The 15,023-nt window shown below is 36.3% G+C and overlaps 1 protein-coding gene across 5 annotated transcripts; it reads right to left on the reverse strand.

Moving 5' to 3' along the window:
• Positions 1-353: 353 nt before the first annotated feature.
• On the reverse strand, positions 354-14,970 carry Acsl (Acyl-CoA synthetase long-chain). 5 transcript variants are annotated; one of them, XM_066728523.1, is made up of 9 exons: positions 14,825-14,942; positions 6,553-6,663; positions 5,194-5,551; positions 4,470-4,838; positions 3,436-3,831; positions 2,946-3,258; positions 2,551-2,814; positions 2,194-2,469; positions 354-2,097 (listed from the first exon to the last, which is right to left on the reverse strand). In XM_066728523.1, the coding sequence occupies exons 2-9, from the start codon at positions 6,570-6,572 to the stop codon at positions 1,943-1,945; spliced, it is 2,151 nt and encodes a 716-aa protein (XP_066584620.1). In that variant the 5' UTR covers positions 6,573-6,663; positions 14,825-14,942; the 3' UTR covers positions 354-1,942. The 5 variants fall into 5 exon arrangements, with proteins under 5 accessions (XP_066584620.1, XP_066584621.1, XP_066584618.1 ...); XM_066728524.1 differs by having other exon boundaries at positions 14,895-14,913; XM_066728521.1 differs by lacking the exon at positions 6,553-6,663 and adding an exon at positions 13,847-13,944 and having other exon boundaries at positions 14,825-14,904.
• Positions 14,971-15,023: the final 53 nt, after the last annotated feature.

The raw sequence follows: 15,023 nt of genomic DNA on the forward strand, positions 1-15,023 counted from the left end.
CTTTTATTACATTTTACGAGCAATTTTATTTGTCGATTAGATATTTGTACTATGAAACAAATAGATTCCCTTGAACCACACATTACAGATACTAGCAATACCAATTTTTCCAGTGCTTGTTTAGTATTATTGACATACATTTCAAAGACCAGATCCAAGCGGCTGTTAAATGTATAGATATCAGCATATTGTACATGCATTCCTCTTGAGGAACTTTTAATAAATAAATGCTTAAAACAGCTCATGAAACGTTAAAGAAAAGGATTAATACAATGCTTCTTTTATTATTGTAAGTTCGCTGTGTCTCCTTGAATAACTGTAGAAATGGAAGGCGAATAAAAATAAACCAAGACTTATATAGATTTGTACATTTATTTTTCTTACTCATGGAAATATGAGAACTAATTTAATCATAATAATGTACAGCACTCCCTAATAGAAATTAGTACCAATCCTCATACACTTAACTAACGCAGGAACTCTTGTCGCGAACGGAAGATAAGAAAACGGAATTTCCGGTTTCTTTGTACTTTCTACAATAGTCTTTCTCATATAAGCATAATTCGTTCGCCAAACTTTGCACGATTCTCGACATTCAATAAACGAAGAGAAAAGTCCTGCATCGGTTGATTTTTATAGACAAATCTTTCAAAGTAGGACAATGTTCTCTCTACTATTATTTTTACAACATAAAACAATTTAAATAAATATCTTTACATGAGACGAGTAGTAAGACCACATTCGAACAAAGGACAAGATACCTCTCACCTAAAGATAAAACTATAAAATTCAACATCAGTTGCGTGGCATATAACTAACTTATTTGTAGCTATGTATTAAAATATACATGGATGATAATTTCGTCCCGTATTATACAACCCCCTCGTATTGCACATTCTTATATGAAAAATAATATACTACAGCCAATTTACATACCGACAGCGAGAAGCATAGATTAAATTGCTACTAAATTTTCGTGGGTAAGCTTGTGCTGTGATGTAAAAAGTTTAAAAGTTAAATTGTGTTCTTCTGTATATATTGAAAAGTTTGATCAAATTACGCTTTCAACCTTGCTAGCTAGAAACCAATGTAAAGTGGCATCTCGGATTGCTACGTCGAATAAAATCTCTATTTCTTAATTAACATATAAATTAATTCGCATATAAAATACAATAGTATTGATGTGTGTATCCGAATGACTAAATTTCGTTTACTATCACACAAAACTTTGATAATAATGTGAAACCAATTACTCATTCGCCCATGCATACATGACAAGAAGCTATTCTTTCTCACAAAAAACAATTAGTGCTGCATTACTTTGCAGTATTTGTAATAACAATTAACAAAGAGGACATGTATTATGTATTGCAATTGTGTACACTGGCGTGTACTATACAGATGTTACAAGATGAGAAACGCTCTTTCTTGAACTACTGATGTGCGTTTCAGTAACAATTTTAAAAGAAACTAAAATGTAAACAGTCTCGTCGATCAACCAATATTTTACTTTGTACATATAATTCACTGCTAATATTCTTGCCCATAGTCTTTTACGGGATCCGCGGTCTTTGTTCTGTTTTATACTTAATTGAAAAAGTAAGTACCTCCTAGATGAACTTACAATTATGTAAGTAACTTCGAAAAACACAATATTGTAGCTTCCTTGAAAACTCTTTATCCAAAACAGAATTGAAAATTGATATTAATGCGTCTCTAATCGATGGGGTTTGGAATAAGGACAAAGGGCAAATGCTATTGAGTCTCGTGGCGTAACACACGTACGACGAAGTCAGCTTAAAATTGTACAATTCTAAAGATCGTCGAAGTATATTTCACTTGATCATACTGATACGATGAGGACGAGGTTGAGGGGCTGATTGCTTTTCTTCGGCTATTATCCATGTTACGCCTTGCACTTTATACATTGTTTTACACGGCATCACGACGCGTACATTCGATTAATTTCATGCTGATAACGTTCCTGAACTGCTTTCCGTTTCAATTTAAAAGCTGCCGTCACTAAGCCCATATCCGGGGACCACTGTTCTGCGCATAATTTCACAGCACCAGGTACTTCAAACCTTTGCAGATTGCCTAGAATATTATAACATTTTTAATAAATACGACTATGTAATCTAGAAACAAAAAAAAACATAATAGAACCGTGAAAGTTCAGTCTACCAAACTCACATTTCTTAGCCTGTTCGACCAATTCCTGTAGAATAGCCTTTTCGATACGAGCATCACTGCAAAGCTCTTCAAGGCTCTTGCCAGTAATACCATGTTCAGCCGCCATTTCTTCAAGTTTTTGTGGATTAGGTACCACCAATGCAACAGTATAAGCCTTATGAGCATCTCCGTAAACGCAAATATTCTCCACCACAGGACAAGTTTTCAATTCAGCTTCAACCTTGCCCAATGAGACATATTCACCTAATTGTAACTTAACGAGATCTTTCTTGCGGTCTGAAAGACAAATCACAGGTATGAAAAAATACCTATTCCAAAAGCAATATATGAGATACAACTTTGAACCAATGCGCTCACCGATAATTTTGATCGATCCGTCTGGATGAATTTCACCAATGTCTCCAGTCTTGAACCACCGACGTCCATCCTGGGTGAAGAAGTCATCCTTGGTTTTATTAGGAAGCTTGTAGTAGCCCGCGGAAACATTATCACCGCCAATTAAAATCTCCCCTCTGGGGAACGGTGTATCAGTAACCCTGTAACCAGCCTCTTCCCAATTGTCTAGCCTAATATCACAAACTGTAGAAGGTGCTCCTACTCTTCCGGTACTTCTGTCATACACTAAAAATAGCAAAAACAATTAAATAAATAAATTGTAAAACTTCCTTGAATAACAGATACCAGTTTCAGCTGCATGTGTTAACTGGTATTTGCTAAATTCACACATTTATATTTCAGTTAATAATACGTACAGTCCATAACTGTTGCGCAAGATGTAGTTTCCGTCAGACCGTAACCTTGAGTGACCGTGACGCAAAGACAAACTTTTATTTGCGTGTGAGTGTCTGGGCTCAATGGCGCACCACCTGACAAGATTAAACGGACTTTGCCACCAAGAACCTGCCTGGCAGCACCGAAGATCAGCTTATCGAAAAGCGGAGTCTCGTATCCACGTTTAATCCACTTCAGCTTGTACTCATAAGCGAAATGAAAAAGTGCTTGGCGGAATGCACCGGATTTCTTAACTTTTTCGTTGATACCTTTGGAGATTCTATCAAGAATCAACTGAAAAAAAAAATATCATGAATATTTATTGTTACAGCCCTTAAAATGGTATTGTATAAATTTATAATTTGAAGTAGACTCTGCTGTACAAGATGAGTGTCGTACATAAGGTTAGTGATATAAGAAGCGATTAAATGAAATTAGTAATCTGTACAGAGCATTTAATTGGAAGCATACCGGAACAGCGGTCAAGCAGGTTGGATGTAGAACCGAAGCATCGCCTTTTGAGCCTCGCATGATTTTGCTACTGGAATCGATCATAGTCAAGGGCGAACTGTATCCAATGGGTACACCGGTCAGAAGACACACGCTCTCTGCGAGCAATTCGAAAACGTGAGCCAGAGGCAGGAATCCAAGAAGAACGTCGTCTGGTTTAATCTCTATTGCATCGCAGAAAGCCTTTAAAGTAGCCATCATGTTTTTGTGGGAAAGAACGACTCCTTTAGGCACACCGGTTGATCCTGAAGTATACATTATGATGGCTGTATCCTCGCTAGTTGGTGGTTTATGCGTTATACTAGACGAATTTCCTTTCTTTATCACATCTGAGAATGGCACAAATTTAACTCCCTCCTGGAACAATGAAAATAGTATTAAAATCTTTCTGCAGACAATTGTAGAAAAACAGACTGAACATTGCTCGATGAGAACTAAATTGACAAATTAAACGACTCGAACTGATTAAAGGAAACGAGCATCAATCAGGAAATTGTTAACTCGATATTCAAACCATTTCCACCGATTGACTTTTCAAATCCACGACCAATTCATTTCCTGATAATCATGCTTTTAATTGGATCTTATACACAGATGGAATTTTCAACCCAGCTTTACAATAAAATAAATGGTTTCATTAACACACTGTATCGATCATTTCAATACATTAGAAATTAGTTAACAATTTATTCCTGATTATAATAGTTGAGATTTTCTTCAAACTTCGCGTGATTCTAACGAATAAATTACGGACAATCTTTCATAAGATAATGAACCACGTTGTAAACTGTAATTTTTATTGTTTACTCTTGAAGGAGAAAAGGAAGAATTACGTAAGCTAGTTGAGTATACAGTACTTTTACGTCAGAGCTGTGCTATAGTTGTAAAGCATTCTTCGGAGTTCTATTCGTTGATTCTAGTCACGAGTTTTCCAATCTGATGTATATTATCAATTCTGATTCGATACATTTTTATGCTTAAATAAGAAATCACACCTTGAAGCCTGTGATGTCTGTTTGTTTCAACTGATCTTCCATATAAACAATATTTTTAACTTCCGGAGTCTTCTCTAAGAGTCGTTTGAACTTGGGCAGCAGTTCATGACTGGTAATGACAGTGTCCACTTCAGTTTCATTGATTCCATGTGCAATAGCATCGTCACCGAGGGTAGCGTAGATGGTCACCACAGATAAATTTAACTTGAAGCATGCGTGAGCTGCTATCATCCATTCGGCTCGTGTCTCAGCAAAAATCACAATATTCTTGCGAACGGTCATTCCCAACTCCTGCAGTCCACGACTAAACGATGCAGCCAGTCTCTCCACGTCGATATAACTCTTCCATTTGTAGTGCCCCATTTTGTACTGAAAAAATAAATTTTGTCAATACACTTGAAAATCTACCATTAAAAAGCAACTTGATTCTATAGAACAGAGTGTACAGATAAATAAACTGCTCCAACACGGTGATTAAGCTTTTTCCTTAATGGAAAAAGAGCTTGTACTTTACATTGGAAAAACACAGACTAATATTGACATTGTCGTAGTTGGATTCTCGAGGAGGTTTATCATGGTTACACTGTTAATCACTGTTCTACAGCAATCAGAAGAAGCTGCTGAATAATTAATAAAATGACTAATATACGTATACACACATATACTAGACTTTGTACACGTGAATAAACCAGTACATATAGTAGAATAAAAAAATTAAAATTACCTTCTTGAAGATTCTACCATTAGGCTGAAGTTCATCCTCATCAGCCAGGATTTGCCTAGTACCTAGACAACGCTTATTACCATGAATTTTCACGAGCCACATTAACATTTTGTCCAAAGTGTCGATTTTTTCTCGTTCCAGGGCAACGTGGATGGCTTTTGGTTGATCGACGCTCCTGTAAGTGACGGATCCCTCGCTCTTCGCAACGAGCTTTGCTTTCGGCCTCCTCGAAGCCTTGCGCTTCTCCCATGGCCGCTGCAGAATCAGGTAAACTGGAAAGGTCAGCAGGTCGTACACGTACGATAACGCCTTGATCGCGCTGATCGCTCCGGTGACCCAGAATCCACAGTCCATTTCACTGTTGGAAAAATGAAAAAAAAAATTATTAATTTTTTATAAAATTCTACATATACACAGCTAGCGCTCTTTACGTGTTAGTTCATTTTTTACTTGTGCAATTTTCACGAGAGTTTCTTATACGCGCGGAAGATACAAAATAAAGCAAAGTGTGCATTTAAGAGATAAGATACAAACGCTTGCAAATCTTATCATCGTTTTTCATATTTCTTTGTCGTGTGCAGTGAATGGAATAAACTTATCGGATGCACGTGGTGCACCCGTTGTATATATATATATAGACATTTTTCACTTTCTTTTCAAATCATTATCAACAATTTAAGCTTGAAATAGAAATCATCAGATTATGCATTTTCCACACATCACAGAAAATTGTAATTTCTCAGAAACTTCTACATATATATATAACACCAAACATATTCTCTCGATATTTTTTTTGAAATCCAATAGTTCCAGCAAACCACACTCGAACAAAACAAAAAAATAAATAAAAAAAAATTTTTTCTCGTGAAAAAGCTGCTTCAATTAGTTGACTTGAAACGGAAGCTTTGCGATTGTTAGAGTCTCAGGCAAAAAAGTAGCATTTGCAACCTACTTGGTGCAGCGTGTGAGCTGAAATTTGCAATAAAAAACTACAATAACGACAACAATAATAATAATAGCAATAATAGCAGCAAAAAAGTCAAGTACGTATACTATAAAGGATCGTGAGAGTTTCATCAGCATTCTTGCCTCGGTACTCATCCGTCTTGATCCTGCAGATGCTGTTCTGCCTTGGAAAAAGAGCTGAATCATGCTTGCGTCTGCCAAGCAGCGTGCGTTTTACGCGTTTTGAGAGGAAAGAGCTTAATAATAATAATAATTAATAAATTAACAGAGAGAGAGAGAGAGAGAGAGAGAGAGAGAGAGAAAATTGCATGCAAGCCAACAGTAAATAATTAATTAATGGTTGAGGAAGTTTAACGAGCAGCAGCACTACTTTTATTTTAGGCTACGACTCACTGTTTCTCCTCCACGATCATGGCGGATACTTCCGGTGACGCTCTTTGTTCTCGAATCTCTTAGCCCCGGTACTTTCCGGTTACTCTCTTTGATTGATGCGGATTTACGACACTGCAAGAAAAACCATTCCCAATTCGACAAAAATCACACGGCCAAATAGGGTATCGCGAAAGTCACCTGGTACCGCTTGACCTACTCAGAGGTCATTGACCTTTCCGAGAGAGAGAAAATACCCAGTTTCGAGTTTAAAAAATGAGAGGAAGAGAAAAGATAAATGAAGCATGCTGCTAGTAAGAAAAGTGGTATATATATAATTATAGATTGTAGGAGGATGGAACCAGTTTTTCTACAAATTGTTTGTCCTTGACGACCAATCGGTGAGGAAATTTCGAGATTTTCAATATATTTTAAAATAAGTTTTGTTTGTTTTGTTTATTTAACATAACATCGAATAATTAAAGCTTTTACGTTTTCTAACGAATATTCGTGATTCTGGGAAAATTTTCATGCCTATCTTCTTTGAGGTCAGAAAAAAAAGATAAATATTCATTCGGAGTATTTTTATCCCTGTGACGACGAATTCATGATAAAAACTCGAAATTTTCAACGGATCTTTTAAAGTACGAAGCGAGGTTGAAAGTACCAACTCGGTTCGCCGAGATTAATCGTTCGTCCTTCGTTGAGTCTCTAATTTGTTTCTTTAATTGCCTATTAATTAATTAAACATATTACGTTTCCTAATGAATATCCGTGATATCCGAGAAAATCGTCATGTCCATCTTTGAGACCGGAAAAAGATGATAAATATTCAAACACATTTACAATTTTTTCCATAATGGACGATAATAAATAATTCATGAATCATTTCAATTGGCATAATGCACAATTCCCTTCATTACTTTTCAATGTCATTATGTTAATAACCGTATCAATTGAATATCTGTATTAATCCGAGAACAAAAACCTCATTGAAATCGACGTTGAATTTTTCTTTTATTCGTGGTTTTTGTTATTATTGAGGAAAATTTCACTGAATTTGTGTTCTACGTGTTTATATTTGTTTTTAATCGTTCCACGTATTGGATAAATACAGAAATTGGTTTTAACGCGAAATGAAACAATGAAGTATTTACACGCGTATGTTTACATGAAGAAAGAGTCGTTCGAACTCTAAATAGTAGCTTCAGTTTTGAGGTCGATTATTCTTTAGTTTAGAATGATGAGGCGACCTATTATTAAGGCCAACAAGAAATAAATTCGAAAACTATTTAGACAATTACGGGCTCAATGATGTAATCATAAAGTTACTGTAGAAATTAATAATAAATCAATTATTTGGTAAATTATCGTTACCAAGGATAAATAACAAGGTTTATAATTAGGAAAATGATTTTTCCTTTCATTGTTTATTTATTTTTAATTGTTCCATGTTTTGTATAAAAACACAGAACCTGGTTATAAACACTAAAGGTACCAATGAATCTTTTACACAGGCACTTTTCATTTCTGATTTATTTTTAATAGATCAACGTTTTGTAGAAACACAGAGACTGGTTATTAATGTCGATTATTCGCTGGTATAGAATGGGCGACCTACTATTGGAACCGGAAAGAAATAAATATGAAAAGCGTGCTAGAAAATAAAAGGCTCTTTATTTTCCTTCGTTTCAGATGTAAGAAAAAAGTTACCAGAGAAATTAATATTAAATAAATCATTTCGCACACGACTTTTCATCACCAACGACCAATAACAAGTTTTGACTGGAAAAATGATCGATTCTGCTTCGCACGCTTTGTGCTATCTAGGTCAATGTTCTAAATATGTTATATATATTCTCGTTGAAAGAGGTAAAAGGTGAGGAAGATAATGGAATATATTTTAAAATTGCAGCAAGTTTAATGAAAATTCGATTTACAAGGGGAATATAATTATAAACAGCTCAGACGTTGAGGAAATAAATCTTTGCAGAAAACAAACAATTTGTGTTGTAGTTATTCTAGCCAAGTTCTCAGCCAATAAGGTATTTCGCGTAGCAAGTTCATTGAGAATTCGCATCTATAAACTATATAGAGGTCGACGATATTTTTGCGTCAGAGCCAAGTGAACCAATACTAATTTAAAATCAAGAAAATAATAACTGTTTAGAATGCCAAAGTGTGTGTGAACCTCGGCGGGTATTGGGATTAATCGATCTGCATCGTAAAATGATAATGTACGTGGCATTTTCCTAGCGACGTTACCCTGCGCATGCGCGGTAGATCATTACAAAGAATAAAGCAAAACTGGGTGATGCAAGCCAAATTTCCATATTTTTAAAGAATGAGTCGGTTCGATAACAGTCGTTTAGCATATTATGCAAGCTTGAATCGAATCAAGGGTAAACTAGTTGTTAATTTTGGTCATAGATCATTGCACTCGTTCGCTTCGCGTCCGCATGAAAACCAGTTTACAAACAATAAATCTCTTGCAGCACCTAAACTTTCTACGTTAGAGGCTTAAACCACGATCGGACGATGCTAACGAGACTCATCGATCAGTTTTGCATGTAGTGATATATACTATGCTATGTACAGGTCGTCGCAAAAATTCTATGAATTATTCTAATTAATTTATCAGTTTGTAAAATGACGTAAGTGAGAGTCAAATAAAGAAGAATTCTCGTCGTTTTATGAATTTTCAATGTGTATCAGTGTGATATTTTTGCGTTCAATGATATACACGTCGCTTAATATATTTTTAATTATATATCAATTAAATTATCAAATTATAAATCACATGAGAGTCGAATAAGAAAAATTCTGATTATTCCGTGAAGTTTCAATGCGTATCAATGGAATATTTTTGTATAATGATAAAAATTTTAATTATTTCAATTAATTTATCAGCTCGTAAAATCATAAGAGAGAAAAAAAATACGGAAGAATTCTGATAATTCTACGGATATCAACTTGTATCGATGCGATTTTAACAAGAGATATCGATAAACGATGTTTCAAGGATTTACTACTGTTTCTTGCTGACGATTTGAAAGGAACACTTTGGGCTTATCTGCATATAAATTAAGCAGGGATCGTGTTACGTCTTTCTCGATTACTGTCGGAATGACAAGTGCTCCGACAAGTTTTAATCGAAAGCATTTAGCAACATTACACGCACGGATACTAAACATTATTATTATTTCTTATTATAATATCTCTGTTGAATCGCTCGCAGCATTTTCACACAACGAGTCATGGTCAAGGTTACGTTCGATACACATTCTACACACATTCCAAAGGGTTTTATCGATATTTTTGCTAAGCCAGAAAATACCTCAAAGCTTAAGACATTTTTATGTAAACTTATCGAGCATTTTTTATAAATAATTAATAAACGGTGATATATATAGCCTTAATGTTTAGATAACGAATCAAATCTACGCACTATAATGCTGAAAGTCAGGCAAGTTCATGGGCTAATTAATTTAGGTTATCGGTCGTTCATGACTAATCATTCGCTCATCTATGAGCAGCGCCGAACGATTCTCTTATATGATAATTATTGAGAAAATTGAGTTTTTTCATTTATTGTGTATAAAGAGTGATCTATTTATAATACCAATTGCAAATATAAAACATTTACTCGTGTAAGAGAGCCGAATGGTTTATTTACACGTTAATAATTGAGAAAATTATATTTTTATTTATTATATAAGTATAAAAAGATCTATTTATAACATTTATTGTTAAATACAACTCGTAACTTTTATATTTTATAAAACGTTATTTCAAGTAAAAGTTTTATAGCTCAATGATGAAAATAAAGTCGCATAATCTGTATTATAAATGATTCACCCTGTATAGTAAGCTACTTCGGTCATTGTCCTAAGATTTCGCTTCCGCTTTCTGGAAAATCCTCGATCGACATTTTTAAACATGGCGAACGATTGCTCTACTCCACAATCCCACATTTTCTCATCAATCGTATAAGAGAGAGAAAGAAGCTCGATAAACTTTCTTCAGAATACACGCCTATATATCTATATAGTTTTCGAAACGATCCAAAGTCCTGATGGATACTCGACGATCATTGTAGGTTTACATATAAATATATATATATATATATATATATATATAGTGTAATCATTGGGAGGATTCTCTTATCACTGAGTCAGCGAAATTCGAGTGATCGAGCTATAAATGCACCTTGTACCTATCTCAGATCGAAGTTTATTTCTTAACACTTGATTTATCATTCTCCGAGTAAGCTCTTGATATTGTGTTATTAATTTTAATTGTGCTTGAAGAGCTTTCATAGATAATAAATCGCTTCTTACAATTTTCTCGTAATATCTTCGGTATTCGTAAACAATAAAGATGCTTTTCGTATCTAATCGGTTCGTATTGATTACCAATTATCATTTAGTAATTTTATAGAAAAAAAAGTGTACAAGATTTATCCGCAAATAGTCGAATAGACTTTGCACAAGTTTTTTAGTCTGGGACGCGTCGTTAAATCACTCTTCTTTATAAAAAAAATCTTTCGTAACGAAGAGAATGATTATGGTTTATTGTCACTTATCTTATAAAGTTGTCGAGTAGTATTGGCCTTGAAATGCGAGCAAAAATGTAGTAAATCTTCCTCTTCGTCGATATAACGATTAGATTTTAATCGTTTAAAAAAGTGGAATTTTAACAGATATTAATAAATATTGATTTATCGCGTGTCAAGACCTGTAAGTGTAGAGAGAAAAAGTTACTTAATTCCAGTAAATTTTTAATTAATTTTAAAATAATTTTAATTTGCGATTGGAGCAATATTCATTAAAATTAATTAAAATATTTCGTTATAAATATTCAAAGCGAGATTTATTTGAGTAGAATTTGTTTTCTGTGTATATATATATGCGACTCAATTGTAATGGCCAGGAAAATTCCTCGCATGTTCCAGCTTATAATGCAAATAGGTTAAGAAAAGTATATTTCATGATTCGAATTTTCCTGCTACGATGTTCCCCATCGCTTCAATCGAAACATTATCATTATTCAGCTGTACAACTGCATAGGAATTAATTTGCGCAGGTCCTACGGCTTCTAATCCCATCAGAAATAGTTGCCTCTATTTTCTCTCACTTAATTGGCTTTGCGCCTCAGAGCCTTTCAATCTTTCAACAATTTTCTCCACATCCACTCAAGGAACAAAAAACACCGAATATCTCTTCCTCCTTCTTCCTCTTCTTAATTTCCTCAACGCTGGCACGCGTCCTCGAGTTTTAAGAAATACCGAGCAAACGTTAATTGCCCAAGAGAGATTCCGTCCATTCCGTTCCGCCGCATTTGTAACGTCCGTTCCAAAGTTCAAAATCGACCGAAGATGACTTTGCGTCGGCCGTTATGCGTGGCTGCTTACGATTGCTCGAAAGGGACAAAAAAACTAGTCGAAAATATTGGAACGTTACGTCACGCTTGAGGAACACTATACGAATACGCAGGAGATAAAATCATCACTGAGGAAAGTTTTTCGTGCGTAAGACTTTATCGTGGGCCAGATGCCACTTTATCGTAAGTTGCTTCGATCGACGTGACATTGTGATTTCTTTTCAAAAATAATAACGTATAGCTTTCTTTTTCTTGAAAAATAAGATTATTGCACGTTGAGCAGTCGTTTTATCCCAACGTGCTTGGACCTCGAATCTTTTTTATTCGAGGGACAAAAACCGTTAGTCGGTTGAAAGTGCATGGAATGTCGTGTGAATGTGGGATAAAATTAGTTGAAGTTCGGAAGTACTTATTATGCTGTTGCTCTTTCCTTTTGTTAAAAGAGTATAGCCTTTAAAATAAGATATTTGCTCGTTAAACTGTCGTTTTATCATGAAAATATTTTCTTCTTCTAGAGAATCGATCACGTAGCGGAAAAAACAGTTGGTCAGTCGAGTGATTACGAGCACAAGTGCGCGGAATGCCGTATAAATGGGATAAAATCAGTTAGTGCGCGGAGCTGCTGCCATCCCTCCCCCTTTTGTCAAAGGAGCAACCTTCATTGCGTGCTGGATCCACCACGCAGCGCTCGCGAGTTCGCGAATTCAACCTATTCAACGTCTCTGTGCCCCAACGTGGGGCCATTTCTTGCCTCGGACATATAAACTCCATCAAAACATTTTCGTGAACTCGTTTCCAAACACTATATTGTGCTCGAAGGTCACAATTTTTGGAAAGAGTCTGAAACGAAAGTCTACCGAGTCCCTAGAGCAAACGAAAGAGGTTAGGGGCAAACATTGTTGTAGAACGCGCGGGAAAATAAGGCGTTCTTCTTATATTTGAGTTAAACGATAGAGGTTATATCCAGAGCTTGGGGTTTTAAGTCCAAGTGGATGTACAAATGATGTAAGTAGCATTAAGTAGCACCAAGGTAACGATAACGATTATATGTATACACGTTGGTGCAAGAGTTATCGAAACGCGGTTCGGTTTTATTCGTCGCGCTTCGGCGTGAGGTTAGACGTTAGACTTGGTGAAGAATTTGCTTTATCAGAGATTACCAACGATTCTCTTGCCCTTTGGAATATGTCGCTTGTGTCGCACAGCTATCATTCGTTGACCACGTGCCAAATCAATCCGCCACGTGAGTCACTGTAAAACCACTGCTTTGCAGTATATCGTTATCTCAATTTTACAGATGAGCACGCGTGACTCGAAATCTAACTACCAGAATAATATTCGCGCAACTGTGACAAACACATTTAAAAAATGTTGCGGATGAACATTTGTACGCTCTCTTAATTTTGGTGAATGCCAAACGGTTTTTGCATGATCACTCATCCATTGATAATTACGGAGTTCGAGCGGTGGTGAATCGAACTGGTCATTTACGGTGGAACATTGATCAAGATGGGATCAATAACCCTTATAAAAGACCGGCATTAAAATTGTTAATGTTTCGTGTATATATGATTAGGCCATTTTCATTCAGTAGCCTTGAATAGAAGGAACGTTCGCCACGGTGGATAAACCTAGCGGTGGAGAGACGTGGTAAGTAAATCTCGTGGCGAATTAGAGGTAAACGACGCACGGACGAACACGAGAGTAACGGATGCAATGTAGGATATAAAATCAAGCGGCAAAAGAGGTCAAGGGGATAAAATCGGAGAGTCGCTTTTCCCTCGCTCCTCGTTTAATTAAAACACATTTCCTGTATTGCGCTTTCTCGTGGCGTCTCTTTTCGCATCTTCATATAAATGAGCAAGCGAAAATATAGCGTTCAATTTCGAAAGGTAAGTTTTAACAATCCACGCTTGAACCATTCATGCTCGCTTACCTTATTTCAGAATTTCCTTTGTAAGTTCCTAGTCTTCCTCCTAACCTCGCGACGAATTTTCCAAGCACGACCGCAGGTAGTAAGAGGGAAAACGACGACTATCCTCGAAACAAGAATTGAGTTTAGAATGCAGCACGGAGGTAGTCTGGTGTGTGTATGTAAGGATCGACAAATTTGAGAGAAAGCACGGGAAGAGGTTAGGACGACCAGACAACGTCCTACGTGCCCCGAAACGGTCACCGGACAACTGACTACTGACTGAGAGACCGCGGATTTCTCGATGCAGACAGTACCCGCACACAGTACAATACAGCCTGTACAGGCACTTGGCGAGGAAAGCAGCGGATCATCCGATCGCACATATCTCTCTGAAACGGCCAGGCACAGCTGATATGCTGCCAGTTACGTGAGACACAGATGCCTCCGATGCCACGATCTTTGATCTTTGATCCTCTCAAATCCACTCGAATCCAAAAATTTACCCTCCACCAATCACGGAGAAGACGCGTGTAAGCTTCCTGCTCACTTTATTATAACTTGACCTACGAACAAGTCCAATTCCAATAATTCCACTAACACGAGCAACTCTACTCTTTACGATTGGCAAAAATTTTTGCTTGTCTATTGATACTTGACGCCTCGTTAGACAAATCGCGTGTACGTGTATATATATATATATATAATACTACACGATCTTTAACCTATAACTTTCTTGATAAAGAGATTCACTTCACTTTGCAGGCCTTCCCACGTGTACACGGAGTATATACTTATTCCTGCTCAAGACTTTCCAAGGAATTCCTTTATTCTCCTAAATTCTTTTCAACTGTATAGAATTTGCGTCTTAAACACGGTACACAGATATATTCCACTGACCCTTCGGAAACAGGTAACGGGACCTATCGATTAAGTTTGGCACGTACGATCTTAAGATCTTGAAAGTGTGGTGTTTAAATGTATACAATTGATTTTTCTAACCTTAAAGAAAACAGCGCAATGCGGTTTTCCCATAAGAATGCATCGACTTTGACGACAACTCGGGACTTACCAACGGTTAGACACAACACTGATGACTGACTAATCTTTGCAGCTATATACAAATACACCATACAGGCGGAATAACGGAGCACGCCATACGACACGGACATACGATCATGCGCAGTAGCTCTACGTACAC

The sequence above is a fragment of the Prorops nasuta genome, unplaced genomic scaffold (genome assembly GCF_024137725.1).
Source record: "Prorops nasuta isolate Cenicafe-Biocafe unplaced genomic scaffold, Cenicafe_Pnas_1.2 PNAS00006, whole genome shotgun sequence".
Classification (NCBI taxonomy): Eukaryota; Metazoa; Arthropoda; class Insecta; order Hymenoptera; family Bethylidae; genus Prorops; species Prorops nasuta.